This window comes from Ceratotherium simum, chromosome 29 (genome assembly GCF_057802395.1).
Source record: "Ceratotherium simum simum isolate JZ-2026a chromosome 29, ASM5780239v1, whole genome shotgun sequence".
Taxonomy (NCBI): domain Eukaryota; kingdom Metazoa; phylum Chordata; class Mammalia; order Perissodactyla; family Rhinocerotidae; genus Ceratotherium; species Ceratotherium simum.
Window position 1 is genome coordinate 24,655,305 of NC_141928.1, and position 27,340 is coordinate 24,682,644.

The 27,340-nt window shown below is 38.6% G+C and overlaps 1 protein-coding gene across 1 annotated transcript in view; it reads left to right on the forward strand.

Moving 5' to 3' along the window:
* LPAR1 (lysophosphatidic acid receptor 1) overlaps positions 1–27,340 on the forward strand; it is a 134,938-nt gene that overhangs the window by 66,638 nt on the left and 40,960 nt on the right. Inside the window, exon 3 of the mRNA XM_014782062.2 lies at positions 15,587–16,334. Within this exon, the coding sequence (XP_014637548.1) occupies positions 15,587–16,334 (748 nt within the window). The remainder of the gene's footprint in view (positions 1–15,586; positions 16,335–27,340) is intronic.

Here is a 27,340-nt window from a genome sequence, read left to right on the forward strand (position 1 = left end):
TTTTGGGGAAATTGACATCTTAACATCTTTCTCTCCTCATGAATTATTTTCTCTTTTCATTTATTTAGGTTTTATTGTAAGCTTTTGAATATTTTGACTTATTCCTAGGTACGTTAGAGCTTTTGTTGTTGTAAATGTGTTGTTCTTGAAATAATTAAAAAATATTTTTTCTGGTGTTTCTATAGGAACACACTTAATTCACAGGGCTTGAGAGTTAATTCAGCAAATTTGCTAAACTCTAATACAGTTTGTTTATAGATTATCTTGCATTTTATATGTAACTGATTATATCGTTCATGAAAAACAGTAAGTTTTTTCTTTTCCAATCTTTTCCTTTTTTTTTTTTTTTCTTATTGTTTTGGCTATACCTTCAGCATGTGCTAAAAGCAATTAGTGATGGAGTCAACTTTGTTTTCTTTCTCTTTTAAAAGGGAACACTTCCGTCAAGTATGACAATTGCCACACACCTTTTATCAAGTTAAGGAAGTTCCCTTCTAATCTTAGATTGCCAAACTATGGTGAAAGGATATTAAAATTTAGCAAACACATTTTGCATGTCTAATGATCATTGGCCTTTTTTTCTTTCCTTGAATTTGTTCACGTGATGAATTATATTACCAGATTTTTAAATGTTAAATCATCTTTGCATTTTGGAATAAACACTATTTAGTCATCATGATATACAATAATATATATAAATATATTTATATATATTTTATTAAATTAATTAGTAAATTTTATTTATATATTTTACTAAATTAATTAGATATTAATTATTAAATATATAAAGTATATAAATATATAATATGTCTTATTTAGAAACTTCATTTATGTTCTTAATAATAGGTGATAATTTATTTTACTCTTAATCTTCTTGTTTTTGTAACATGATTATGCTGACTTCATACAGAGATAACCAAATAAACTTTGAAAATATAAAATCAAAACAGTAACATCAAGTAATTTTAGGTAGTTTTCGAAACAAGTCAAAGTAAAATGCTGAACCACAGTAACATGTCAGATGGGAGCAGAGGCATTGGAGTGAAAGCTTATCAAGGGAAGAGGATTACCTTTAGGCTTCAAGTGAAGTATGCGTGTTAAAATATTAAGAATAAGCATTAAAGAATAGAAATAGAAAGTGTAACTCTTGAACCAGTTGAAGTGGAAAAGGGAATACAAAAACTTCATCAGTTCACTTTTGTCTTTAATCTGATATTCCTGCGTCTAATCCTGCTGCGGACTGTTCTGCCAATTCCCACACGTGGTATCTGTCGTGTGTTTTTATTCTTTTGGATGATGAATTCATCTTCAGTGGGGCTGATCTGAGAGAATCTTGTGTGGCTGCACTGAGGTCTCGCCCTCCGGAGATGTTTGATGCTTGCTAGTGCCAGGCACGTGGAGTGGGAGGGGGATGGGGATGTCACAAGCTAAGGACCGAAGTTTGTGTTAATTTCTCCTTATGTGGGTTCTCAGACTTGACAGATAGTTTGATTTCAAATCCCAACCGTGTGTGATTTGTAGGCTTGGGGTCATGATTTCTGAAGTGACTCTTTTAATTTATCTATTTCCCTACCTGGAGCCTAAGCTAAAACGGACAGACTTCCTTGTTTTCCTCAGTGCAACTGGGTAGATTATTTTTTTCTGGTCTACTTCTTTTACTGATGTGGAGATCTTCAAGACTCCTAGCTTAATGACTGAGTCTCAGTTCTAACTCAGTGCCTCAGTTAATGCCAAGGGCTCATCCTCTTTTTCCCAGTAGTATTTAATGCCCTGTCTCCATAATCTGACCATCTGCTGCCAGGGCTGCTAGTCACCTCAGTTTGTAGCTCTGCAACACATCTAAAAGACTATTTATTATATTTTTCTCCAGCATGTCTTGTGTTTTTAGTGAATTTTTCCATTCCTTCCTCTTAGGACCAACTCAAAATTCTCTTTGGAAATTTGTCAAGTATGATGTTATCCACTTTATCTCAGCCTGTGACAGATACAAAGTATTTTCACTGATTTACAATTTGTTTTCCGTAGTTTCTTTTTACGTACCTGTACCTCGTACTCATATACATTGTCACTTTCTAAGAAGTCGCATTTTGTGTACTTTTTCAGATAAATTTTAAAAAATCTAGTAGTTGCATATTCTGTAGCTATTTTGAGGATTCTAGCTTTAAAACATTTTTAGTTTGTGTCAGCATTGTTTGTGTATTTTCTAGTCCTAGTGGCAAATCATTCCACTTTTTAAAATTTTTTTTAATTTGAGGCTCTAAAAAATATGAGAACGATTTTCCTTGTTATTAGAGACTTAATGGCATTTAATTAAATTCTGTGCTCTTTTCTAATCTTTTTTGGGGGGTAGGAAATGTATGGAAGGTTTGATTATTTTAGACTTAAAAATTAGAATTGAAGAGACCTTAGAGATGATTTGTACCTTACTCTACAAATGAGAAAATTGACACTCAGAGCAGTTGTGGGACTTATTGAAAACCACATTAGCTGGTGAGCGTCAGAATGGGAAGTCCCTACCCGTTCCGGTGTGTACTTGAACAGAAGTGGGCAACCGGGTTGGCTTGATGTATGTCTTATTACTGGTCCTTTATCCAGCATAGATTAAAATCTCTCTTTTCGAATATCAGTAGATATTTACATTCTTATCTAAATACTTAACAGGTTTAATTACTAGTCTATGAGTTCCCTTTTCCACTTGGCTAATGAATATGTAATTGTCTTTCAGGAGATTTAAAAACACATTGAATGGGCGGTGCATGGCTCCACAGCAGGCACTCCAGTGTGTCATTTTGGTACCCCTGGAAGGCATAGTGTAGTGCAGTGCCATGCCCACACCTGGCAGTCCATAAGCGTTTGTGAATGTGCAAATGAACAAATGAAGTGTGTAGTGAAGATGAACACCATATGTGCCTCTTTAGAGTTTAGGCTTGGCAGATTTGTTATGACTTCTCTGGAGATCACACATAGGGTGAGGTAGATTTCTCAGATTTGGAACATCTGTTCTGCAGAGCAGCCAAGGAAGCTGCCTCGCTCCACCCCAACATCTGAGATGTAATTGGTGGATGTGAAAAGGGCATGAATGTGGACTTCTCTTTTTAGCTTTAAGGACAATTTATTTTCGGAATAATCCTATTTTATCTGTGTCTTTGTTTCTTGGGCAGGGCAGAATTCTGTAACGTATTACAGAGAAATTTCTAATTATAGTGATTTGGACTTTAGAATAATAAACTTTAAAAAAAAGTGTTTGAGTTTTGTGTGATTATATTTTTGTTTTTCCCTAAATTTCTTGCAATAAATATTAATTTTCTAAAGAAGAAAATCATTTATAGTCTTACCTGTATAAATTTCACAAAATTGTCATTCTGTACAGTGTTTATCTTTTCCCCCTATTTTTCACTCTATTTTTCTCTAGTAATATGAAAGTAGTCATCCTACTTGAGTATATTAATTACTCAGTTTGGTGGTTTTTGAATCATCATATTTAAAATTATCTTTGAAAATTATTGTAACAATTTAAAGTAGTATGTTTTGATTCTTATCTGAGTGATAAGAGAAAATTAACAGATATTTACATACTTCTGTTTCCCCATTTTCAAGTTCTTATTGATACAATGATTTTAGTTCCAGATTATTATTAAATTATAAGTATACTTTCAAGAATTATTTTTGACATTTGCTTTAAGTTTTATAACGTATGAAGAGCAATTAGATTTATATGTTTTGTAGGTTGTTGATGCTTGCTGTGAGTCTTTTTATTTATTGTGTTTTTATTTTTACTTTTCTCATGGCTTATTTGCATTTGTATTTGCTTTAGGAAGGAAATGTAGATGATGTGCTTTCTGAGCTCTCGCATCTCTAGGACTGTTCTTTATTGTCCCTGTGTGAGAACATCAGTATAGTTGGCTGTGGAATTTATGGATCTTAAACATTCTCTCCATATAATGGAGATTTTGATTGCGTATGTTCTGTCCTTTGCAATTCTGCAGCACAAGCTTGGCGATATCCTGTTTGCTCTCTCTCTAGATGTTTGATTTGTTTGCTTTTTGTTTTTGTTTTTTCTGTACTTTTAGAATTTTTAACTTTACCCTTGAGATTCCAAAATCTAACGAAGCTGTATCTAAGTTTTAGTTGCTTTTAATTAACTCTTTTGTAATTTATTTAAACTTAAACCAGTAAGCTGAGGTCTTTGTTCTTAAACAGTAACTTTTCTTATGTTTCAAGCTGTATTACTTCAGCCTTGTCCCAGTCTTTCTTGGATTCCTAGTGTAACTAGATGTTTTTCCTATACGTGCCTCCTTTCCTTTTATTCTCGTCATCTCTGACCACCTTCTCTGAGTGCTGGGTGAACTTCTTAAGTATGTCTACTTGCCATTTCAGTTTTCTGGAATTTTTATACTTGATTTCATTGCCTGAATTGCTGTTTTTAATTGAGAAATTGGTTTTCATTTCTTTGTTGGGCACAATAATGGCTTTCCAAAGATGTCCATTATTTAACGTCTGGAACTGATGAATATGGTACCTTACATGGCGAAAGGGACTTTTCAGATGTGATTAAGGATTTTGAGATGGGGAGATTATCGAAAGTTATCTGAGTGGGCTCAGTGTAATCATGAGAGTTCTTAAATGTGGAAGAGGGAGGAAGAGGAGTCAGTGTTAGAATGATACAATGTGAGAAAGACTTGACTGGCCATTTCTGGCTTTGAAGTGGAGGGGACCTATGAGCCAAGGAGTGTGGGCAGTCTCTAGAATTTGGAAAAGACAAGAAAAATTCTCCTCTAGAGCCTCTAGAAAGGAACACAGCCCTGCCAACACCTTGATTTTAGCCCAGTGAGACCCGCTTTGGACTTCGGACCTCCAGGACTATAAGATAATAAATTTATTATTGAAACTACTAAATTTGTTACAGTAGCAACAGGAAACTTATATGATCTCCATGTAGTTTTTACTGGATATTTTTTTTTGTCCTTATAATGACTTGTTCTGTTTTCAATGCTGGTACTCTAATAAAGCATATTGAGAATCAAATCAGAAATATCATATAATTTAATCATTTTCTTTTCCCCTTTTTTCTTTTTTCCATAAATCTGCTTCGGGGGGGAGGTATTTTCTATTATTCTTCTGGATGGTCATTTCCTTTGAGATTGCATTTTTCCCCATTGTGTTTGATAATGTTTTTCTGTTTGTTGTATCATTATAGCCATGACTACCTTAATGGCTTAGAGTCCCATTATAGTTGACTTGGATTCTCCCAGAGCTTGATGTACGTTTCTGCCTAAATCCATCGGGTCCTGAAGCAGTAAGAAAGCTGGTTCACACCACCCTTCTGACTACTGTTGGAGATTCTGCCAGGGTCTCCTTCACTTATTCTCCAGGTCTGCTGCTTTTTGCAGATGATAGGAGAGGAGATTTAATTCTTTCAGTTCAGTCCTATTGTACTAAATCTATCTGAAATTCCTCTGACTTTTTCTCAGGTATATTTTACCCTTACTATTTATAATTGCTGGTATATTTTCTACTGTTTTAATATTTAGCAGGCAATTTTTATGAAATATAGAGTTCTTAATCAGAATTCTCTTAGTATAGAATTTTATATCGGAAATACACCGTATGTATAATTTATTCCAATTTCCTCATATCACAGATGATAAAACTGAGGTTCAAAAAACAAGTAAGTCATGTCATTAAATATGGTATGGTTTTGAGAGATAAGAGGTGGTGTAGGACTAGACCACATATCATTTGCTGATTCATAGCATGCGATACCATTAGAAACAGTCTGTCAATTTTATTCATCTTAGCATTTTGTGGCTTTTCCTTTTTTTTCCCTATTTTTTTTAATCGTGAAATTTTTGTTGTACATTATAGTTTGTCAGTCACCATATAAATGCATCCCTCCACCCCTTGTGCCCACCTCCCACCCCCCTTGCCCCTGGAAACCACCAAACAGTTCTATCTGTCCATGTGTTGGTTTATCTTCCACATATGAGTGAAATCATGCAGTGTTTGTCTTGCTCTTTCTGGCTTATTTCGCTTAACATAATACCCTCCAGGTCCATCCATGTTGTTGCAAATGGGACGATTTTGTCTTTTTTTTTTTATGGCTGAGTAGTATTCCGTGGTGTATATATACCACATCTTCTTTATCCAATCTTCAGTCGAGGGACACTTGGGTTGCTTCCATGTCTTGGCTATAGTGAATTATGCTGCGATGAACAGAGGGGCGCATAAACCTCTTTGGATTGTTGATTTCAGGTTTGTTGGGTAGATACCCAGTAGTGGGATAGCTGGATCATAAGGTATTTCTATTTTTAATTTTTTGAGAAATCTCTGTACTGTTTTCCATAGAGACTGTGCCAGTTTGCATTCCCACCAGCAGTGGATTAGGGTTCCCGCTTCTCCACAAGCCTCTCCAGCATTTGTTGTTTTTTGTCTTGGTGATTATAGCCATTCTAACAGGTGTAAGATGATATCTTAGTGTGGTTTTGATTTGCATTTCCCTGATGATTAGTGATGTTGAGCATCTTTCGTGTGCCTATTGGCCATCTGTATATCTTCTTTGGAGAAGTGTCTGTTCATTTCCTCTGCCCATTTTTTGAACAAGTTGTTTGTTTTTTTGTTGTTCAGTTGCGTGAGTTCTTTATATATTACGGAGATTAACCCCTTGTCGGATATATGGTTTGCAAATATTTTCTCCCATCTGGTTTCCTATTCATTTTGATCCTGGTTTCATTTGCCTTGTAGAAGCTCTTTAATCTGATGAAGTCCCACTTGTTTATTTTTTCTTTTGTTTCCCTTGTCTGAGTAGACATGGAATTTGAGAAGATCCCTTTATGGCCAACGACGAATAGTGTACTACCTATATTTTGCTCTAGGAGTTTTATAGTTTCAGGTCTCACCTTCAGGTGTTTGATCCATATTGAGTTAATTTTTGTGTATAGTGAAAGAAGATGGTCTACTTTCATTCTTTTGTGAGGGGCTGTCCAGTTTTCCCAGCATCATTTATTGAAGAGACTTTCCTTTCTCCATTGTATGTTCTTAGCTCCTTTGTCAAAGATTAGCTGCCCGTAGATGTGAGATTTTATTTCTGGGCTTTCAGTTCTGTTCCATTGATCTGTGTGTCTGTTTTTGTACCAGTACCATGCTGTTTTAATTACTATTGCTTTGTAGTATGTTTTGAAGTCAGGGATTGTGATGCCTCCAGCTTTGTTCTTTTTTCTCAGGATTGCTTTAGCTATTCGAGGTCTTTTGTTGCCCCATATGAATTTTAGTATTCTTTGTTCTATTTCTGTGAAGAATGTCCTTGGGATTCTGATTAGGATTGCGTTGAACCTGTAGATTGCTTTTGGTAGTACGGACAATTTAACTATGTTTATTCTTGCGTGAAATATTTTTCCATTTCTTTATGTCATCATTGATTTCACTCAAAAATTTGAGTGAAATAATTGATTTCACTCAAAAATTATTGTTTTCATTGTATAGGTCTTTCACTTCCTTGGTTAAATTTATTCCTAGATATTTTATTCTTTTTGTTGCAATTGTAAATGGGATTGTCTTCTTGAGGTCTCTTTCTGTTAGTTCGTTGTTGGTATATAGAACTGCAACTGATTTCCGTAAGTTAATTTTGTACCCTGCAACTTGGCTGTAGTTGTTGATTATTTCTAATAGTTTTCCAGTGGATTCTTTAGGGTTTTCTATATATAAGATATGTCATCTGCAAACAGCGAGAGTTTCACTTCTTTCTTGCCTGTTTGGATTCCTTTTTCTTGCCTAATTGCTCTGTCCAGAACCTCCAGTACTGTGAATAAGAGTGGTGAGAGTGGACATCCTTGTCTTGTTCCTGTTTTCAGAGAGATGGCTTTCAGTTTTTCCCCGTTGAATATGATGTTGGCTGTGGGTTTGTCATATATGGCCTTTATTGTGTTAAGGTACTTTCCTTCTATACCCATTTTGTTGAGAGTTTTTATCATAAATGGATGTTGGATCTGGTCAAATGCCTTCTCTGCATCTATTGAAATGATCATATGGTTTTTATTCCTCGTTTTGTTAATGTGGTGTATCACATTGATTGATTTGTGAATGTTGAACCATCCCTGTGTCCCTTGTATAAATCCCACTTGATCATGGTGTATGATCTTTTTAATGTATTGCTTTGTTCAGTTTGCCAATATATTGTTGAAGATTTTTGCATTTATGTTCATCAGGTATATTGGTCTGTAGTTTTCCTTCTTAGTTTTGTCTTTGTCTGGCTTTGGTATCAGGGTGAAATTGGTCTTGTAGAATGTGTTGGAAAGTGTTCCATCTTCCTCTGTTTTTTGGAATAGTTTGAGAAGGATAGGTATTAAATCTTCATTGAATGTTTGGTAAAATTCTCCAGAGAAGCCATCTGGTCCTGGACTTTTATTTTTTGGGAGGTTTTTGATTACTGTTTCAATCTCTTTTACTTGTGATTGGTCTATTCAGGTTCTCTATTTCTTCTTGATGCAGTTTTGGGAGGTTGTATGAGTCTAAGAATTTATCCATTTCTTCTAGATTGTCCAATTTGTTGGCATATAGTTTTTCATAGTATTCTCTTATAATCTTTTGTATTTCTGTGGTATCTGTTGTAATTTCTCCTTTTTCACTTCTAATTTTATTTATTTGAGCCTTCGCTCTTTTTTTCTTGGTGAGTCTGGCTAAGGGTTTGTAAATTTTGTTTATCTTCTCAAAGAACCAGCTCTTTGTTTCATTGACCCTTTGCACTGTTTTTTTGATTTCACTTTCATTTATTTCTGCTCTGATTTTCATTATTTCCCTCCTTCTGCTGACTTTAGTCTTTGTTTGTTCTTCTTTTTTTAATTCTGTTAGGCGTAGTTTGAGGTTGCTCATTTGGGCTTTTTCTTGTTTGTTAAGGTGGGCCTGTATTGCTATGAGTTTCCCCCTCAAGACTGCTTTTGCTGCATCCCATGTGAGTTGGTATGGTGTATTTTTGTTTTCATTTGTCTCCAGATATGATTTGATTTCTCCTTTAATTTCATCGATTATCCATTGGTTGTTTAGTAGCGTGTTGTTGAGTCTCCACAGCTTTGTCACTTTCCTGGTTTTTTTCTTGTAGTTGATTTCTAGCTTCATGGCTTTGTGGTCAGAAAAGGAGCCTGAGCATGGCCAAGCCAAAGCAGCCAGAGCCAGGGTGGGGGGCGGTTGCGACGAAGGAGCCGGGAGCAGGGCATGATCAAGCTGATGCAGCTGGGGCCAGGCACAGTTGAGTCAAAGGAGCTGGGGCTGCGATGTGGTGGAGCTGGTACAGCTGGTCCAGCAGGAGCAGCTGGGGCTGTGGCCTGGGCCTGGGGCCTGAGCTGCTGCCGCCTCTGGTGCGGGGGCATGGGCAGCCCCACTGCTGGTGGGGCCTGGGTGCCTCGGGGCCGCTGCCTCTGCGGGCAGGACACCGTCCTGCTGCCGCTGCTGGTAGGGCCCAGGTGCCTGGGGGCTGCTGCCTCTGGGGTTGGGGTGCAGTCACGCTGCTGCCGCTGGTGGGGCCCTGGTGCCTGGGGGCTGCTGCCTCTGGGGCTGGGGCCAAGCTGAAGCACTGCTGTGCCGAGGCTGCAGGGCTGCTGTGCTGAAGCACTGGGTTGGGCTGGCCAGGTGCGGGAGGGGCGCTTACTTTCGCCTTCCATATCTCAGAGGCTCTGTCTGGCTGTTGCTCTCTGCTCTCCTGAAGGGCTAGCTTGTGGAAAGTACCCTCACAACAGTTCTGCTGCCTCCCTAGGGGGATCCCCACTGGGCTGTGAGGAGTCTTGGAGAGCACCAGTTTTCCCTGCAGAGAGCCGCCCCTCCCCTCTTTGAGAGCCTAGTCATCTCAGTCTGAGGGTTGCAGTCCTTAGGAAAGGAAGGGAGCTCCTCTTACCTCCTTCCACTTACTCTGGGGATTCCAGCACCTCAGTCCTCAGCTGTACAGCTGCCTGGGTGCCTCAGATGTCCCCTGTGTTGTGTGAATAGCTTCTATTGGAATATGAATGTCCTTTTTGTTGTGTCTTAGAGGGGGAGAGTTCAATGGGGGAAGCTCACTCTGCCATGATGCTGATGTCACTCCCAATTTTTACTTTTTTAAATTTAAATTTTAAAAAGTTTTATTTTTTTAAATTTAAAAAAATTTAAATTTACTTTGTCATCCTTAACTATATAGACTTTCAGGTAGGAAGAGCAAAGAACCTGCACATATTACTGCTTAACTTTGTTGGCAATTGGTGTTCAGAAGTTGGAATGCTGTAAAATACTATGTGTTTGATATTTGATTTAAAGATTTCTGGGGCCAGCCCCGTGGCGCAAGCGGTTAAGTGTGCGCGCTCTGCTGCAGCGGCCCGGGGTTTGCCGGTTCGGATCCCAGGCGCGCACCGATGCACCGCTTGTCAGGCCATGCTGTGGCGGCGTCCCATATAAAGTGGAGGAAGATGGGCGTGGATGTTAGCCCAGGGCCAGTCTTCCTCAGCAAAAAGAGGAGGATTGGCAGATGTTATCTCAGGGCCTATCTTCCTCACAAAAAAAAAAAAAAAAAGAGAGATTTCTTTGCCCAGAGAAAGTAAATGATTACCGGGGCTAAAGGAAGGAACAGAGTTTTGCATTTATATTTACAATTTTTGCATATTCTTTGCAGAAAGGAAACTTGTAAAGTATAAACATTTTTGGAATTATCTTTAATATATTAACGCAACCAATGTATATTTAGCATCTAATCTGTCTAACAGTTGGGTACTGTACAACAATTAACAAGAAAGCTAGAATCTCTGTCCTCATAGGGTTTATAGCCTAGTGTGGGGAGGTGTCGATAGATAATTAAGCAATTATGATACAGTGTGGTAAGTGTTGTTATAGGAGAAATGCAGGGAACTGTGGTAGGAAACACCTTGCCCAGAGTTGGGAAGGTCTAGGGAGAAAGACTAGAAAGAATAACATTTCTACTGATGCATGAAGAGTGAGTATAAGGTGGCGTGGTGAAATTGGAGGAAGATTGATCTAGGCTAGTGGTACTCCAAGTGTGGTCCCTGGACCAGCAGTGTCAGTATCACCTGGGGCCCCACCTCTGATCTACTAAATCAGATTCCAAAAATGTTTATACTTTAGAAGTTTTCTGACTGCAAAGGATGTAGAAAAATCAGAAATTCTTGAGATGTGGCCAGGAATATGTGTTTTAGAAACCCTCTGGGTGATTCTGGTGCAGAAAACCGCTGTCCTCACTGATACTGAGAACCAGAGGTATGGAGGAGAGAACAGCACATCAAACAGAGCTGAAGCAGAATTTGAAGTCATTAATAATAGCTCAAGTGGAGGCTGGAGAGGCAAGTGAGGCCTGGTAAGGTGGTTGAAGAGTTTAGATTTTTTTTTTTTTTTTTGGTGAGGAAGATTAGCCCTGAGCTAACATCTGCCAATCCTCCTCTTTTTGCTGAGGAAGACTGGCCCTGGGCTAACATCCGTGCTTATCTTTCTTCACTTTATATGGGACGCCACCACAGCATGGCTTGACAAGAAGTGCGTTGGTGTGCACCTGGGATCCGAACCCCGGGCCGCTGCAGTGGAGCGCATGCACTTAACCGCTGCGCCACCGGGCCGGCCCCAAGAAAGCTTCGATTTTTGTCTTAAGGGCCCTGGTAGCCATTGAAGCATTTCAGTTGGGGAACAGCTTGGTTAACTTTGTCTGTTAGAAAGGTTGCTAGAGATGAGATTGGTGCTGAGTAGAAAGAACACTTAGAAAGCCAGTGTAGTAATAAGGCTGGTGGCCACGATGGTGGAATGAAGTAGACAGGTTGAGTAGATACTTAGGAAGGAGAATCTACAAGATTTGGTTATTGATTAAATGATGAGGATGTGGAGAGAAGAGGGAATTCCCAGGTTTAGCACTCAAGCCACTGAATAGTGACTCTCTAGCCTCTGGAATAGAGAACATAGGAGGAGCAAGTTGGGGATCACGAGGAAGATTATGACTTTGAGTTTGGTTTTGAACACAGAGACTGAAGTACTTATGGGGTAGTCAATTAGAGATACCAGTAGGCAATATGATATTTGCCTAGAACTCAGGAAAGAAATATGGGTTAAATATATAGACATGGGAGTATTTGGGATATATAAGATAATTGAAATCTTGGAGGACATATTAGAAAACTCAGTGAAACTGTGTTGAATAAGAATATAAATAGTATAGGAACATTGATATTGTGCAGAGGATAGGGAGCCCTCAGAAATGACTGAGAAGGACCAGCGAGAGAGAGGGATTAAAACCCAGGAGAGTATGATGTCATGAATTCCAAAGAAAGAGAATTTTCTAAAAAGAGCCTCTCAGTCATGTATCTAATGCTGTCTGAGGAGGTCAGTAAGGTGAGGACTTAAAAGTTGCCATTGGAATAGCCACAAGATTGCTGTAACTTTGGGAAGTTATATGGAACTCAAGAATTTGACTACAGTGGGTTTAACAGAGGGGATGGGGTAGAAGCCATACTATAGTTAATTGAGAAATTAGTGGAGGGAGACACTAGAAAGCAATTGGCTGTGAAGGAGAAAAACAATCAAAGCTGGAAGGCGAACATGAGGTCACGTGGGACTTTATTTATTTGAAGATGACAGAAACTAAACTTACTAGAATGTGGATAGGAAAGATTCAGGGGAGTGGAGAGGAGGAGTGAGGGGGGATTTGAAGATAAAAGGAAGAGAAAGGAAGCAATTTATAGAACAGGGTTCTTGAAATAGTAGGAATGGATGGGATTCAGAACACTTGGATGGTGAAGGTACACCTTTTCCATTATAACAGAAGAGGAAGAAAGGATGGATTCTTGAGTAGATAATTTTATCTTTTTGGTGGGAGAAAGGTGAAGGAGTTCCAATCTGATGATTTCTGTTTTCCTCTTTTGGCTGCTGCTGATGGAGAAAGGGAAGATGGGACTCAAAAGAAAACAATAGATAAGTTTAAAATAGTCACTGTGGAGAAGATATAGAATAATACTGAGGCAGAAAATGAGATTTATTGTGGCATTAAGTCTCAGTTGAGGTTAGACATCATGAATGTATACCAGAATCAATCTGCCAGATATGTTAATTTTCTCTAACGTTTCTCAGAAGCCTTGGTGTAGGTGTACAAATGGCAACTGATTGTATTCATCCAAGACTGGTGTTATTCTAAAAAATTATGAGAGTACAATGGGGCAAGTAGATTAAAAGATAAAAGTCTCTGCTTCCTTATCTGAAATTATAAAATTCAAGGGGGTCTGAAAACTGAAGAGTTTTTCATAACTCACGTAGTGGGGAAACCTGCTCTGAATGATGTGAGGCTATTTATAATCTTTATTTATCAAATTTAGTGTATATATCCATATGTTTTGCTTTAGAAATTAATTTGTATAATTATGGGGTGCTGCCCTAAATTTTGATGGGGAAGTTATATCATATGTGGATTATATACTGTGTAACTGTTCTTAAAACTGGAAAAAATTTGAATTGTGAAGAACCTCAAAGTCTTTAAAAAAGAACATGTTTCTGTGTTAGCAGTAAAGAGGTTGAACAATATACTATGAAATCTAAGCTGGATAAGGAAAAAGGGGAAGATGGGGAGGGTAGTCCATTGGGAAAAAGTAGGATGCTTAAGGAAACAGATGACTTGAAAGAACTGATGTATTCAGGATCAGATGAAAAAATTGGGAGAACAGGAAGTGTGGTAATTAGAATGTATAAATTAATTATTTCCAAAGAAAGACAGTTCTGAGTGGTTACAAAGTCCAGGGTGTGACCATGGGGAGTGGGCAGCTGAGCTGTAATGGAATAGGTCATTAGAGATGAGGTCAAGAAACAGAGAAGCAAGAAAATTAGATGAATTACACAGAGTAATGGGAAGATTTGGGATGGAATGGAATACTACAAGCCAGGTTCTCAGATCTGCAATGAATGAGGCTCTGTGGAAGATCTGTAAGATACCAGAATATTTAAGACAAGGTCTCTACTCTTCCCCGGACCATGATCTCTTTAAGAAACAGACAAGTAAAACAATAAGTGATTATACAACGTGGTAAGTGTAACAATAGAATCATGATCTAAAAGCTGTTAAAGTCTAAGTGAGGAAAGAGATTCTAGAGGTCTGGACAGGTCAGAAGACTAACCGTTCAATAAGCGTTTCACGTTGTTTTGGAGCTTTCACTGTTTGGTAAACATTTGTGCGCAACCTATGGATATTCAGTAGAATATTTGATCAAAAATTGTGGTTAAAACTGTCATATTTGCTAAGTAGTTTATTAAACACAGTGCAAGATAAAAAGGAAAAGGTAGATGTGAGCTGTCTTCAAGAAATGTTTTCTTTTTTTTTTTAATTTTTATTTGTTTATTTTTTTCCCCCAAAGCCCCAGTAGATAGTTGTATGTCATAGCTGCACATCCTTCTAGTTGCTGTATGTGGGACGCGGCCTCAGCATGGCTGGAGAAGCGGTGCGTCGGTGCGCGCCTGGGATCCGAACCCGGGCCGCCAGCAGCACAGCGCACGCACCTAACTGCTAAGCCACGCGGCCGGCCCCAAGAAATATTTTCTAATTCTAGGAGTCTCAGAGAAACTTAAGCCTTCAGGAAAAGTGATTTATTCTATTTGTGTAATTTTCTAGTTTCTCCTTTATGTTTTATTTTCTAATTTTGTTTTAACAGTTTTGTTGGCTACCTATATTATTCTATTATAAAGTTCTTCAATCCTTCTTGGATTCAAGTGAGAGTATAAACAATTAATAAGCAAATATATTTTAATTGGTGATGTCCAAAAATAAGAAAACACAGAATAAAACATTATCACTCCACATTTTAAAAGATATACTTTATCTGATCTAAGTATGCTTCACTTTTTGTAGAGCAGTATCAAAGTGTCAACTGCTCTTTGGAGGTTACATTAGGTAACATATTTCTTATGTCCTTCAAAAAGAAAAAAGTCCTCAAACGTCATAGGTTGGTTGACACATGCTATTCTGGGGATAAGGAGTCGTGGGGGTAGACAGTGCAGACCACAGGAATGTCGAACAGCAAAGCCTGGCTTTGAGCAAAAAACTTTTGATGCATAGTGACCTCTTTAAAATGTCGAGACTGACGGTCCTTGTGGGGACTTGCTGTACAAAATGTCTGTCACAGGTTGAACATACTATGTGAGAACAGAAATGCAGAATAATAGGGCAATAGTACCCTATCTATAAACCAACTATGTTTACAGATTCCCTAAATAACAGGTCAAAATAGATTTCACTATAGTAAATATTCCAGTTGCAATGCTTTGCACAGTTCCCATCTGTCTCATGTATTTTAAGCAAGATTTCTGGGCCATGTGGCTTTTCTAGTAGACTTCAATGACATGCAGCCACAAAGCACAGACCTTGTCATTTATTTAACTCCAACTGTCTTTAATCTTGAGGACAGTAATACAGTGAGAAACCTTGGGGTTTCAACAATCATAGAACCTTGTGCAGGATCAGATTTTCAAATTCTTTGCTTTTTTTTTTTTGCCGCATTTACCATAGACATCTTGTGTTGTCTATACTATGTCTTTATATTTGGATCTGTGGTTTCTTCCTTTTTTTTTTTTTTCTCATCTTTCCTCCCTTCTTTAGTTCACAGCCATGAATGAACCACAGTGCTTCTACAATGAATCCATTGCCTTCTTTTATAACCGGAGTGGAAAGTATCTTGCCACAGAATGGAACACAGTCAGCAAGCTGGTGATGGGACTTGGAATCACCGTCTGTATCTTCATCATGTTGGCCAACCTACTGGTCATGGTGGCAATCTATGTCAACCGCCGCTTCCATTTTCCTATTTATTACTTAATGGCTAATCTGGCTGCTGCGGACTTCTTTGCGGGGTTGGCCTACTTCTACCTAATGTTCAACACGGGACCTAACACTCGGAGACTGACGGTCAGCACGTGGCTCCTCCGTCAGGGCCTCATTGACACTAGCCTGACTGCATCTGTGGCCAACTTACTGGCTATTGCAATCGAGAGGCACATCACGGTTTTCCGCATGCAGCTCCACACGCGGATGAGCAACCGGCGGGTGGTGGTGGTGATTGTGGTCATTTGGACGATGGCCATTGTCATGGGTGCTATACCCAGTGTGGGCTGGAACTGCATCTGTGATATTGAAAATTGTTCCAACATGGCACCCCTCTACAGTGACTCGTACTTAGTTTTCTGGGCCATTTTCAACTTGGTGACCTTTGTTGTAATGGTGGTTCTCTATGCTCATATCTTTGGCTATGTTCGCCAGAGGACTATGAGAATGTCTCGGCATAGTTCCGGACCCCGGCGGAATCGGGATACCATGATGAGTCTTCTGAAGACTGTGGTCATTGTGCTTGGTAAGTTTTGTCTTGACTGTAATTCACTTTATGGATTCTCAATGTCTTAATATATACCATGTTAGTTTATGATAGTGGTAAGTGACAATATAAATATTTACCAGGTATATATGTAGGAATTACAAGGGGATGAGACTTTATATCAAATGTCTGTGATAAAGTTAGCATACCAGTCTTTGTACAATTACAGAATTGGCTTTAGGGAAATACATGTCTCAGTGATGTATAAATGATGATCTGAAAGATGTCATTGATGAGTTTGGCTGTCAAGTATTGAAAATATCAGCTTTTGAAAGGTTTCCTTGCAGCCCAAATTGTGGAACTTTTGCCTTGTGGTCTCTTTATTACAGATTTCCATTTAGAAAGTACTTTTATATAATATGAAGACACTTTCATATAAAGTTATTTTTAGGAGTCTATTTCTAAATAAGTTATCTTTCACATTTTGTAATTGTTACTACATAGATGTAGGTAAGTATATTAAGGATTTATATTTCCCACACAAAATGAATCAAAATTAATAGCATTCTGTGAGAGTTATCTTGATGAAAACTTACTTTTTTCATTAATTTTGTGTTTATAGTAGTGGAAGTTAATTCATATTTCAAGGTGAAGAGCAGGATTTTATTCTTTTATGTGCGCTCCAATAACTTTTGCCTTTAAATAACTACTATTTTTCCTGGATGAAAAATTTATGGTAATGATCAGGAGGAATATATTTATTTATTCATTTATGTACTCAGAAAATAGTTAAAGAGCACCTAGTAAACTCCAGGGCCTGTGCTGACCCCTGGAGATGTACCCATGAAAAGCACAGACACAACATTTCTTTGGAGCTTAGAGTGCTTATTTTAAAAGTTCACCCAGTGAGAATTTATTTAAATAATTACGCTATTGAATTTCATTTTCTTCACCGACTATTTTCAGGTTAACGTTTGATCACATTTAAAAAATCCTTTTAAAAATCTTTTAGCATTTCATCTTTTGCCATGGAGATTCAGTGGAAAGTTTCTCTAATTCTCTTTGCTCCAATTTGTGAAGCAGTGTTAAGTGAATGCAACCTGGGATTGTGTGGCTCCTCTGAAACTGGGAGTCATGTTCATTTTAGTCAGTGGAAAGAGAGAGGGCCCTAAATATCACTAAATAAATTAGCATGCGAGTTGATGCGACGGTGCCATCTGTTTTGGTTAGAGTGAATGCATCATGGAGATCATTTCTGGGTATCCTGATTGTGACCCTCTTGTAGACCTATAAGAATAACAACAGGCCTTGTGATTGCTGACATAACTGAAGCCCTAACTGGCACACTTAGCTTGTATCCCCACTGGACCCCCATCACCTTCAATGTGAGATTATCTTATTCCATCCAACAAAGTTTAGTAGAAGTACAAAATGGTCCCCCTACATGTTTAATTATCAACAGAAACCTTGAGCGTACCTGTGCCACAAAGACATATTTTCCATGATATGGATGGACACATCTTAGTTTACCACGGATGCTATTTTTGTATGAAATTAAATAACAGATGTTTTACTTCTGTATTGACTCAAATATTTATTTGCTGATGATCTGAATGTTGGTTGAAACTTTTCATAGGGATGTGCTTTTTCTGTTACCCAAGTGCTGCTTATAGTTCATGGAACCATCAGCAGAAAATGACTACTGAACTTGGACTATGAACCTGCCAAGTTCTTGTTTTAATTTTGACCTTTGTGTAATGCCTAGCATATTCGGGTGTGCAGTATGCTTCACGATTCATATAAAATTAACTGTTGTGCCTCACTGGGTTGCTTTGCAGGTTATATGAGAAATATTTTGAGGGATTATGGGGCAACAGTTTCAGTGTACATCTGCTGTGAATGCCCTTTTGCCCCTTGACACCAAACCCAAACTTGAAAATAGCAGAACTAATGTTGCCCCCTGAGGCTTAAACTAGTAGATGCTACAAAGGTTGAATACCTGTAACTACCTCTGGAATAAATAGTGTTATATCTATAGATGTGTGGTGGAAGACACTTTAGAACATGGAAAACTGTAATCAGGGTGATAAGCAGGTGAAGAAATTTGGTGAGGCAAGATGTGTATGTGATTGTAATCTAGGAAAGAGAAATTAAATAAATGGACTGTAGCCTTTGTGAGAAAAGCAGCAAAAAAGGGAGAATGAGCAGGGGAAGGGGGCAGGTGATTGGAAAGTTTAGAATAGGGAACTCACAATCCTAAATAGTCAGACATTTGTCAAGGTGATGCCTAATGCCGTTCCTACAATGTACTCCACCGCCTGAATTCTGTGTAGTCATGACTGCATGGAAGAGATGGGTTGGTCTTGTAGGAACAAGAATTCTAATCTACTTGAAGCTCTTCTCATTGTAAACCAGTTTATTGACAATTGGGTCTTTTTGGTGCACATTTGGTTTTTAATATCTGTCTTCTCTGCCACATTGTGTGCTTTGTGATGGCAAGCAGGGATTGTAATGATGTGCTGGCCACTTCCTCCACAATACCTCTCATAGTGTCTGACATGAAGTAGGTGCTCATTAAGTAATTGTTGAATAAATGGATGCGGTGACAAAACCAAGTTTTTGGGCCTTCAAAACTGAGGACCGGAGAGAGCTACAGTGAATTCTCTAAGTTCACACCACTTTATTCAGCCATGTGGCAGGAGCCAAAGCTAGCCACACTCCTATCACGTTTTGTGCCTTCCAATCAGATACAACGGCTTGGAAAGTGACTGGCCTCAATGGATGCTCAATAGATAATATGTTTATTTTCGTTTATTCTGGGGACGATGACAGTTTGATTAACTGTAGAAAACCTTCAGTTTCCATTTCACCATGTCAAAGTGACCTCTGGGTTTTAGACCTGTTCAGTCCTCATGATCAACAAAAGGATTTGTTGGTCAGCAAGTCGAATTCCTAGGAGTCAACATAAAATAAAGGTGTCTTTGAGATTTGTGATGGCAATACCAGTAGCGGTTTTTAAGCACAAGATTGTATATAAGCTGCTTTTGAGTGAGTACTGAATCTTAATATTTATTTTTATTTGTTGAACACTTACATAGCATTAATCCTGTACCCAGCACTACTCTACCTTAGAATAGCAACCCTATGGAGAATAGTGTATTCATTATCTATTTGTTATCCTCGTTTTCCAGAGTTGAAAACTGAGGCACAGAAAAGTTAGGTAAGTTGCCCAAGGTCACACAGCTAGTTACATACAAGAGCTGGAATTCATTTCAGGCAGTGGTTCCAGAGCCCATGTGTTTTTCACCTCCATGCTATCTTGCCTCTCAATAATAAAAGCAACTACCAGTACATGCTGTGTTTCGTTATAAAGTTTGACCAGCACTGTGCTATTAAATTGAAACATTGTGATCCCATTTGTTTCCGTTGATGCTGCCTAGCTGCCTGGGCTTTGTTTCCTGGGTAGAAGAAAGATTCGAGGGAGCATTCCTTTTCTTCTCTTGCTTCTGATGACGAAGCTCATGACTCTCATTTCATCTGCCCTTTTCCACTGTTTGGTGTTGGAGCACTAATAACTGACTGCTTCTGATTGAGGGAGTGTTTTGTTCCAGGTGTAGTTAACTTGAAGCTTCATTGTCCCAGCATGAAGTCATGTAACCTTCCCCAGGCTTGAATTCTCCTTGCTTGACATTTTACCAAGAATTCCTTTTGAGTCTGTTCCACGGTTGAATCAGAGTGGCAGTAGATGTTCTTCCTTATTTGAGCACAGTCTGTCTTGAGTTGTAAGTCCTTGCCTTTCCTGCTCTGTTCCTTGTGATGACACTTCTGTTGGGGATGATTAGAAAAGAGGAAAGCCAGGATTTGGAAAGAGAAAAGAATCGTTACAGTTGGAGGTTTTTGCATCTGAGCCCAGGATGAGAGTGAGGGACAAAAAGCAAACTAAACTCAGGTGGATCTTCTCTCTTTGGGGAAGAAGAGGGAGACCCTATTTTCTAGTTTGATCTGTTCTGGCTGGAAATGATCACCACTGAAGCTAAATTACCTCTTACCTCCCATGTTCTCTGTCCCACGCTCAATACTTGGCCCTACTCTTCATGCACTGTTTATAACTTGACACCGAGGAAGGTTGGTGTCAAGTTATAAACTTTTGTATGAAGGAACTGAGTTAAGATAGCATAAGTAACTTGTCCAAGATCACTTTTCTTAAGCAGCAGAACTGGAATTCAGCTGTAGGGTTGTTGTAGACCATGACCTTCCATCACAGCTACTGACTGTCCGCATACCATACAAGAGACTGTTCCTGGTGGTGATGATAGTGGTGGGGGCCTGATGGTTTAAGCCCATTGTTTTCTTGTTCGCTCTTATAGATGATAATTTGGTCAGTATCTTGTTAGCAAATCTTTACATACTTCTCTTTCCACTTTAGTTCAGGAAACATGTTGTTGAGTGCTAATTGTGTGCTAAGGGATAAAAGGATGAATAAGGTAAAATCCATTCTTTATGGAGCTTAGGGTATAGTAGAGGAGACTAAGAAAGAACTGTAACAAACAGTCAGGTCCACGTGCTAGTAGAGTTATGGGTGAAGTGATCTTGAGTAGAGGGAAGAGAGGGCTTCCTAGAGGAGGCAAAATTGAGCTAGTCTTGATGCATGGGGAGGAGCTTGCCATCTTGTAGGGTGGAGGTGGAGGAGAAGCTAGGCGATAGCAGGAGCAATGGTTGTCACCTTTGAGGAGCTGGAAGTGGTCAGGTGTGATAGCATGGTGGGTGCGCCGGATGGAATTTTGAGTGTGAGTCAAAGCCTTCATAACATGCTAAGGAGTTTGGGCTTCTGCCCTGTAGGTGATCAGCGATGCTGAAGGATTCCCCAAGATAAAGAATACCAATTCCTTATAGGGGAACCACATGATTTATCATCCAAACTGAGACCCTTTAGATAGTGAAAACACGCACTAAGTGGTTGGGACACTGAGACAATAGGCACACACCAAGACTGTTCTGGTCAACCCGGGAGGGGTGGTCACCCTTCTTCTAGGCTCTGCTTTCTGTTTGTTTGTTTGTCTATTTATATTCTTTCTGCAGTTTCTCTTGGCTTTTAAATGCAGGGCTCGACACGGGACTTGTTCCACTGTGGAAAGATGATAGAGAAGGACTTTCATTTTTTTTTTTAAAGCAAGGATCTGTCTAGATTTAGAATTTTTGAGCTGCAAGGGTCTTTAAAAATCGCACCATCCAACTCCCTAATCTTACAAAGAAAGAGACTGAAGCTCTCAAGTTAATTGAGAAATTTAGGTCTGAGTTAGCTGGTGGCCCAAACCAAGATGCAGGTTTGCTGACTTCCAGTGAGGTGCTGCTCTTATTGGCTATGCCTCCCCCTTGTTCAGTCCCATCCAGGCTTGCCCTCATTTTCTTTCTTATGAACATCAATGAGTATTTACATGGCTAGCTGGGATTTGGTGTAAACCTTGTCCTGTAAAGATCCCTGGCTCCCACAGAAAGGGTCCTCTTGAATTTGGCCTTGTGTAACCACCTGATAATCTCTGTAATGAAGCTTGGTCAAAAGCTTGCCAATGACTTTCCAAAAGTCATCGGAAACTGAGTTGAGGCACATTATATAGCTTTTACACGTATTAGCATCCTGTTAGCTATCTTAACAGCAAGATAGCTGTTCTTGCTGCTTGTTCATTCATTCATTCATTTCATTTCAATGGTTTTTTATTAAGTTTGTGTTTTACCTGGTGGGTTTTCTTCCCCTACTTTTATTCATTGAGGCAGGATGCCTCTGGGATCTACTCTTGACTCTGCCATTACCTGTCTGGGTGATTCTGGCCAAGTTACTTTCTCTGTGCATTCATTTCTCTGTACCTTCATGTGTAGGATGAAGTTGGCCAGTTTGATTTCCAAGATTATTTAGTGTTCATTTATTACTCCATAAATAAAATGATAAGGGCAGTAACTACTATGGATCAGCTGTGTAGAATTTTCTAGTAGAAAATGTAGAAATGGCATTGAAACAAAAGCAAGGGACTATGATTGATCTCCGTATCAGCTTCTTTAATATTTAACTTTAAATGTACTATCTTCCGTTAAAGGGAGTGGCCCATTCATAGAGGATAGTCTCAAAGAAATGAATTTTTTTGCTTTACTCTCCTGTAGAGAGCTGCACGACAGGAAGGGAAGGTTTCTCAGTTGGTCCTGTTGCTAGGGGAAGGGAGTGGACACAAGAGTCTGTTATTCCCTGGCCACAGGTGACCAGCTGCACATCCTGTTGCTCTGAAGAGGAACCAAGGCTACCCAAGTCTCCTCAGGTCTCCATGGCATCCCTGTGAAGGCTTCTTTGAGGAAGAACCTGAGAGAATGTTTATGAGAGCCTTGGTTGTTTGGCCAGCCCTGAGGCTGGCTTGGCACTGTGGGTATGGTCAGGAGAGACCCCTGCAGAAGCCCCACATCCTGGGCCCAGGTCAAAAGGGAAAACAACTTTCAAATACAGCTCTTTATACCCTTTTGTTGCCTGACTCCATTCAAATATTTTTACTCAGAAGAAACTTTTGAACAGAAACAAACAAAAAATACCACATTAACCCAACAGAGTTCCTTTTCAGGTGTGGGCAGAGCAGCCAGAACATGAAGCTCTTTCTTATTTTAGGTCTTGATGAGAGTGATTCAGACCTTGTCTGGCTGAGCCTCCTGTCAGTCCCAATATGAATGTTGCACAGTCATTTGCCCTTATCATTAAAGGTCATAAGTGATGCGAAGATTCCTTGAATGAATTATGGTGACCACTGGGAATCACTGTTACCTGGGGATTGAGAGCTTAAATTTGGAATAAAATCAGGCCAGAGTTTGGAATTTGAATCCTCACTCCTCACTTACTAGTTCATAACTCTGAGTAAATAACTTAACCTCTCTGAGCCTCAGTTTTAGAACTAATAAAATAAAGACAGTAGGCCCTTTCTCATCAAGTGGTTGTGAGCATGAGGTGAGCTGGTTCATGGAAAGCACACTTAGCACAGAGTCTGACTCATGGAAAACACTTGCTAAATGGTAGCAAGTATTATCATTACTATTAGGTCTTGTCTACATGTGCATTTCCTCCCCCCTTCTCTTTGTCTCTCTCTCTTTCTGACACACCCACCCACCAGCATACACGTAATAGTGGATTTGGTGGTTGAGGTGGTGCTTCATTTCTAGGATATGGTATAAAAATACTGTTGTGTTTTATCAGCTGTTGGCTCTAGTAAAAGGCTATAAATTTTATTCTGAGTGGCCTTTGCTTTTCCAAAGATACATCTGTACTGCAGAGTTGCCTGCAACTTATTTGTTGATCCTTAGCCCTATGTATGAAAAGTCCTGTTAACACCAAAGAAATGGCAGTCTTGACCTGGTAACTCTCCAGAGATGAGTAAATGGTGTTGACCATGAAAATGAATTTTGAAATGGAACAGGCCACTTTGTTAATATCTATTGGAAAGGGTCTTCAGTTCTTCAGATGGACCTGCAATGCTTAGGGCATAGCTGGCAGCCCAACCATCATTTAGGGCACCATTCTGTTTCCTTTTGATCAGCAGTGAAGGACCACATCCGCCATAAATGGAAGAAATGGCAAATGGTTGTTTGGGGCCGTGAGACCCCATGAGACCTTATTGCTCCTGTTCTCCAGCCTGTCCCAACTTTACAGGGTGACCCCCTCTGATTCCTTTAGTCTGGGCCTCATCACTGTTCACCTAGGAAGAAAAGGATATTTTCTTCTCTTCTTTTTTTTTTTTTTTTTTTTTAATTTTTTGTTTATTGCAGTAACATTGGTTTATAACATTGTAAAAATTTCAGGTGTACATCATTGTACTTCTATTTCTGCATGGACTACATCATGTTCACCACCAAAATACTAATTACAACCCATCACCACACACATGTACCGAATTATCCCTTTCACCCTCCTCCCTCCCCTCTTCCCCTCTGGTAACCACCAATCCAATCTCTGTCCCTATGTGTTTCACTGCTACTTCATGAATCTCTTTGGAGTATCATTAGGGACAGTCTATAATGGTCGAGCCTTATCTTCCCAGCACTTAGAACGGGGCCCAGCACTTAGCAAACTAGATATTTGTTGAATGAATAAATGAAATATACCGTTTATTCTGGATAGAGTTTTACAAGTTCCCTAGTAACAATAGAAATATACCTGTGTAGCTTTAAATTCAATGTGATTTAATAATGAGTCTCATTCAAAGGAATATTTGTTATAAGGTAGTTATAATAAGGAAGTTCCACATTCTGCCTGTCCAGGACATTTTTTTAGGCTAAGTTCCACTATGAGCTTGTTAATAATAGTTTATTTTGTCAATGAACATATATTAATGTCTACTAGTTTCTCTGTTAAGGAGTAGGGATACAAAAATCAATGAAAATATGGACTCTGTTCTCAAAGAGCTCTCGCTTTAGTAGATCATGATAGATAACTTAAATAAATACAATGTAATATGGTAAATAAAACATGCAAGGTGCTATGGGAGTGCTGTCTTCTGATTGGGCAATGTCAGGAAAGACTACATGATGAAGGTGATATTGGAATTACATCTTAGACGTTGTGTAGAAGTTTGCCACATGAGCCCAGGCAAAGGAATTATTTCTATTAGATATTCTTTGCACTCTGAATTGAATTAAATATTCAATCACTTCCTTATATTGCAATTAATATGTCACTTAGATATGACAGTAACCCCTGTTAGGCTTGCACATCTCATGTAAATTGCTGGGGATGGGAAGGGAAGCTTGCATAATTTTAAGACAATATTGTGCTTATAAATTTTTTGCCTGCATTTTCATTGGTATAATTCATTTATTTGAAGTGACTGAAGTTAGAAGGTTCACATCATCAAAATGATTATAAAGTCAATGAGTTTTGAATGATTACTGACCTATAAGGAAAGGGATGAATTTCTATAAGTGCAAATTAACATCCTGTGGAAAGTAAGAAGGGCACTATAGTGACATGTTGATATTTCACGACCTGAAAAATCATTGCCAGGAAATGTTGACACTTACACCTGAAGCATGATAAGAATACAGTTTTCTATGCCTTCTTACAGTCTTCCATGGCATTGTGGGTAGGGAGATTTCAGAATGTTTATAGTTGATTTTTGTTATTGTTAGAGCAATATAATTCAGAGACAGCTGTTACATCTAGAAACGTACAATCCTGTTTTCAGGGATTTATGTTCTTTTGGACTCTAAGCATCATTTCTGATTCCCTGATACAGATGTAATAAGAATGAACATAGGATAAACACACACATACATGCATGAATTGCCAAATTTAGCAAATAAAAATAATTGCATGGGACATACTTATACTTACAAAAGTATTGTGTATCTGAAATTCAAATTTAACTGGGCATCCTGCATTTTATTTGACAACCCCAACACACACACACACACACACACACACACACGCACACGCGCACACACCGACCCCGAGTATTGGCTGGGAAATAAAGTATTTTAGATGGCAATTAACTCTCTATACATAGATTTTTCTCTTTGTATTACAGGTTTCCATATTATCCTGGAGATCAATTTAAATACACAAGGGGTTTCACTTATTTAATATTTCTTATTTTTGTTTTGAGTTATCTGGAAATAAAAGGACATATCTGGTTTATAGAATCTTCTATTTGTTTCTCAGAAATTATGTATGCTTATGAACAGGTAATGTTGTATACCTCCAGTTCAAAACTGAATTATTCTCTCCTTTTACGTATCCTTTGTCATGCTCTTTGAAAAAAACATTTTAACGAAATTTGTTTTTCCATATAAACAAATAATTTTTTTTCCTTGTGTTTTCTACCTTTGATATTTTTTCTCTGAGGTCTAAACTGGAGCCTTATGCCTCTGAGAAGCTACTTTTTATTCATGTGTTTTAGTGAAGATGATAGTGTCTAGACTGAGTGTGGTCATGGCTTTACTTAAACCCTGGCAGGTCTCCTCCACCAATAGAGGACTTATTGTAATGATCCAAAGCAAATACGAAGTTCTAATAGAGAGACACAGCAATAACAGGGTCTTTTTGAAGAAGTGGGATTTAATCTGGCATCGAGAGACTGGAAATTCATGGCTTCACCTATTTATCCTGTCCAAGTAGACTTTTGTTGACACAAAGCACACTGCATTTTAAGTAGGGTTTTCCATGAGTTCATTCTAAATGAGTATTTTCTTCACTTCAAAAAGCTTCTCTTCATGTGGCAGGCATGAATTCATTTGCTCCAATTATTTTCCTTTTTTTTGGGAGAGGGAAGATAGCCACTTCGGAGCCCAGCCTCACAGGACCTGTGTAGGAGACTGATGAAGTGAAAAGTTGACAAGCTTTGCTGTAGCCAGCAAGTGATTCACCATGTTTTATTGAAGGGATTTGCTATGCTAACCTTGCTGAGCACGTGGCGCCTGGGAATGCTCCTTTGTATATTGCCCCAGCCCAGAAGGAAAAGCCGAGCTATAAATTGAGGAGCTGGAATCAGTGAGTTCCTGAACGAAAACAGGAGAGGCTGTATTTGGACATCCTGCACAGTACATGTATAATAATCAAATAAACAAAAGTTGTAGAGATTAGAGCACTAGCTTTATTTAATTTGGCAAATTCTAATGTCTTGAGGGGGAAAAAGTGAAGATGTTTTCATTAAAAAACACTGTTTCTAAGGCACCACGTGTTATGTTCTAGCATATTTGCAAGTACCAACATATAAGAACAATTTATTTAGGATGGAAGAGAATGCTGTAGAAATTTGAATAGCAAGTCTAACTGTAGTATAGATTATTACATTGCTAAGATAATAAGATTGATATAATTCTAGAATGAAATTTTATAATGTTTTAGTTCAATCTGAATTTGTTCTGTCACTTAAGGCAAGAAGTCTGTCACTAAAGCATGCATAAATTTAAAAGACGTTAGAAGCAGGATCAGAAAAAGTTAGAAACAACTAGAAAGTACATTCATTTATATGCAGTGATCTGTCTAAAATATATTACATACTATGACATTGTTATTACATTAC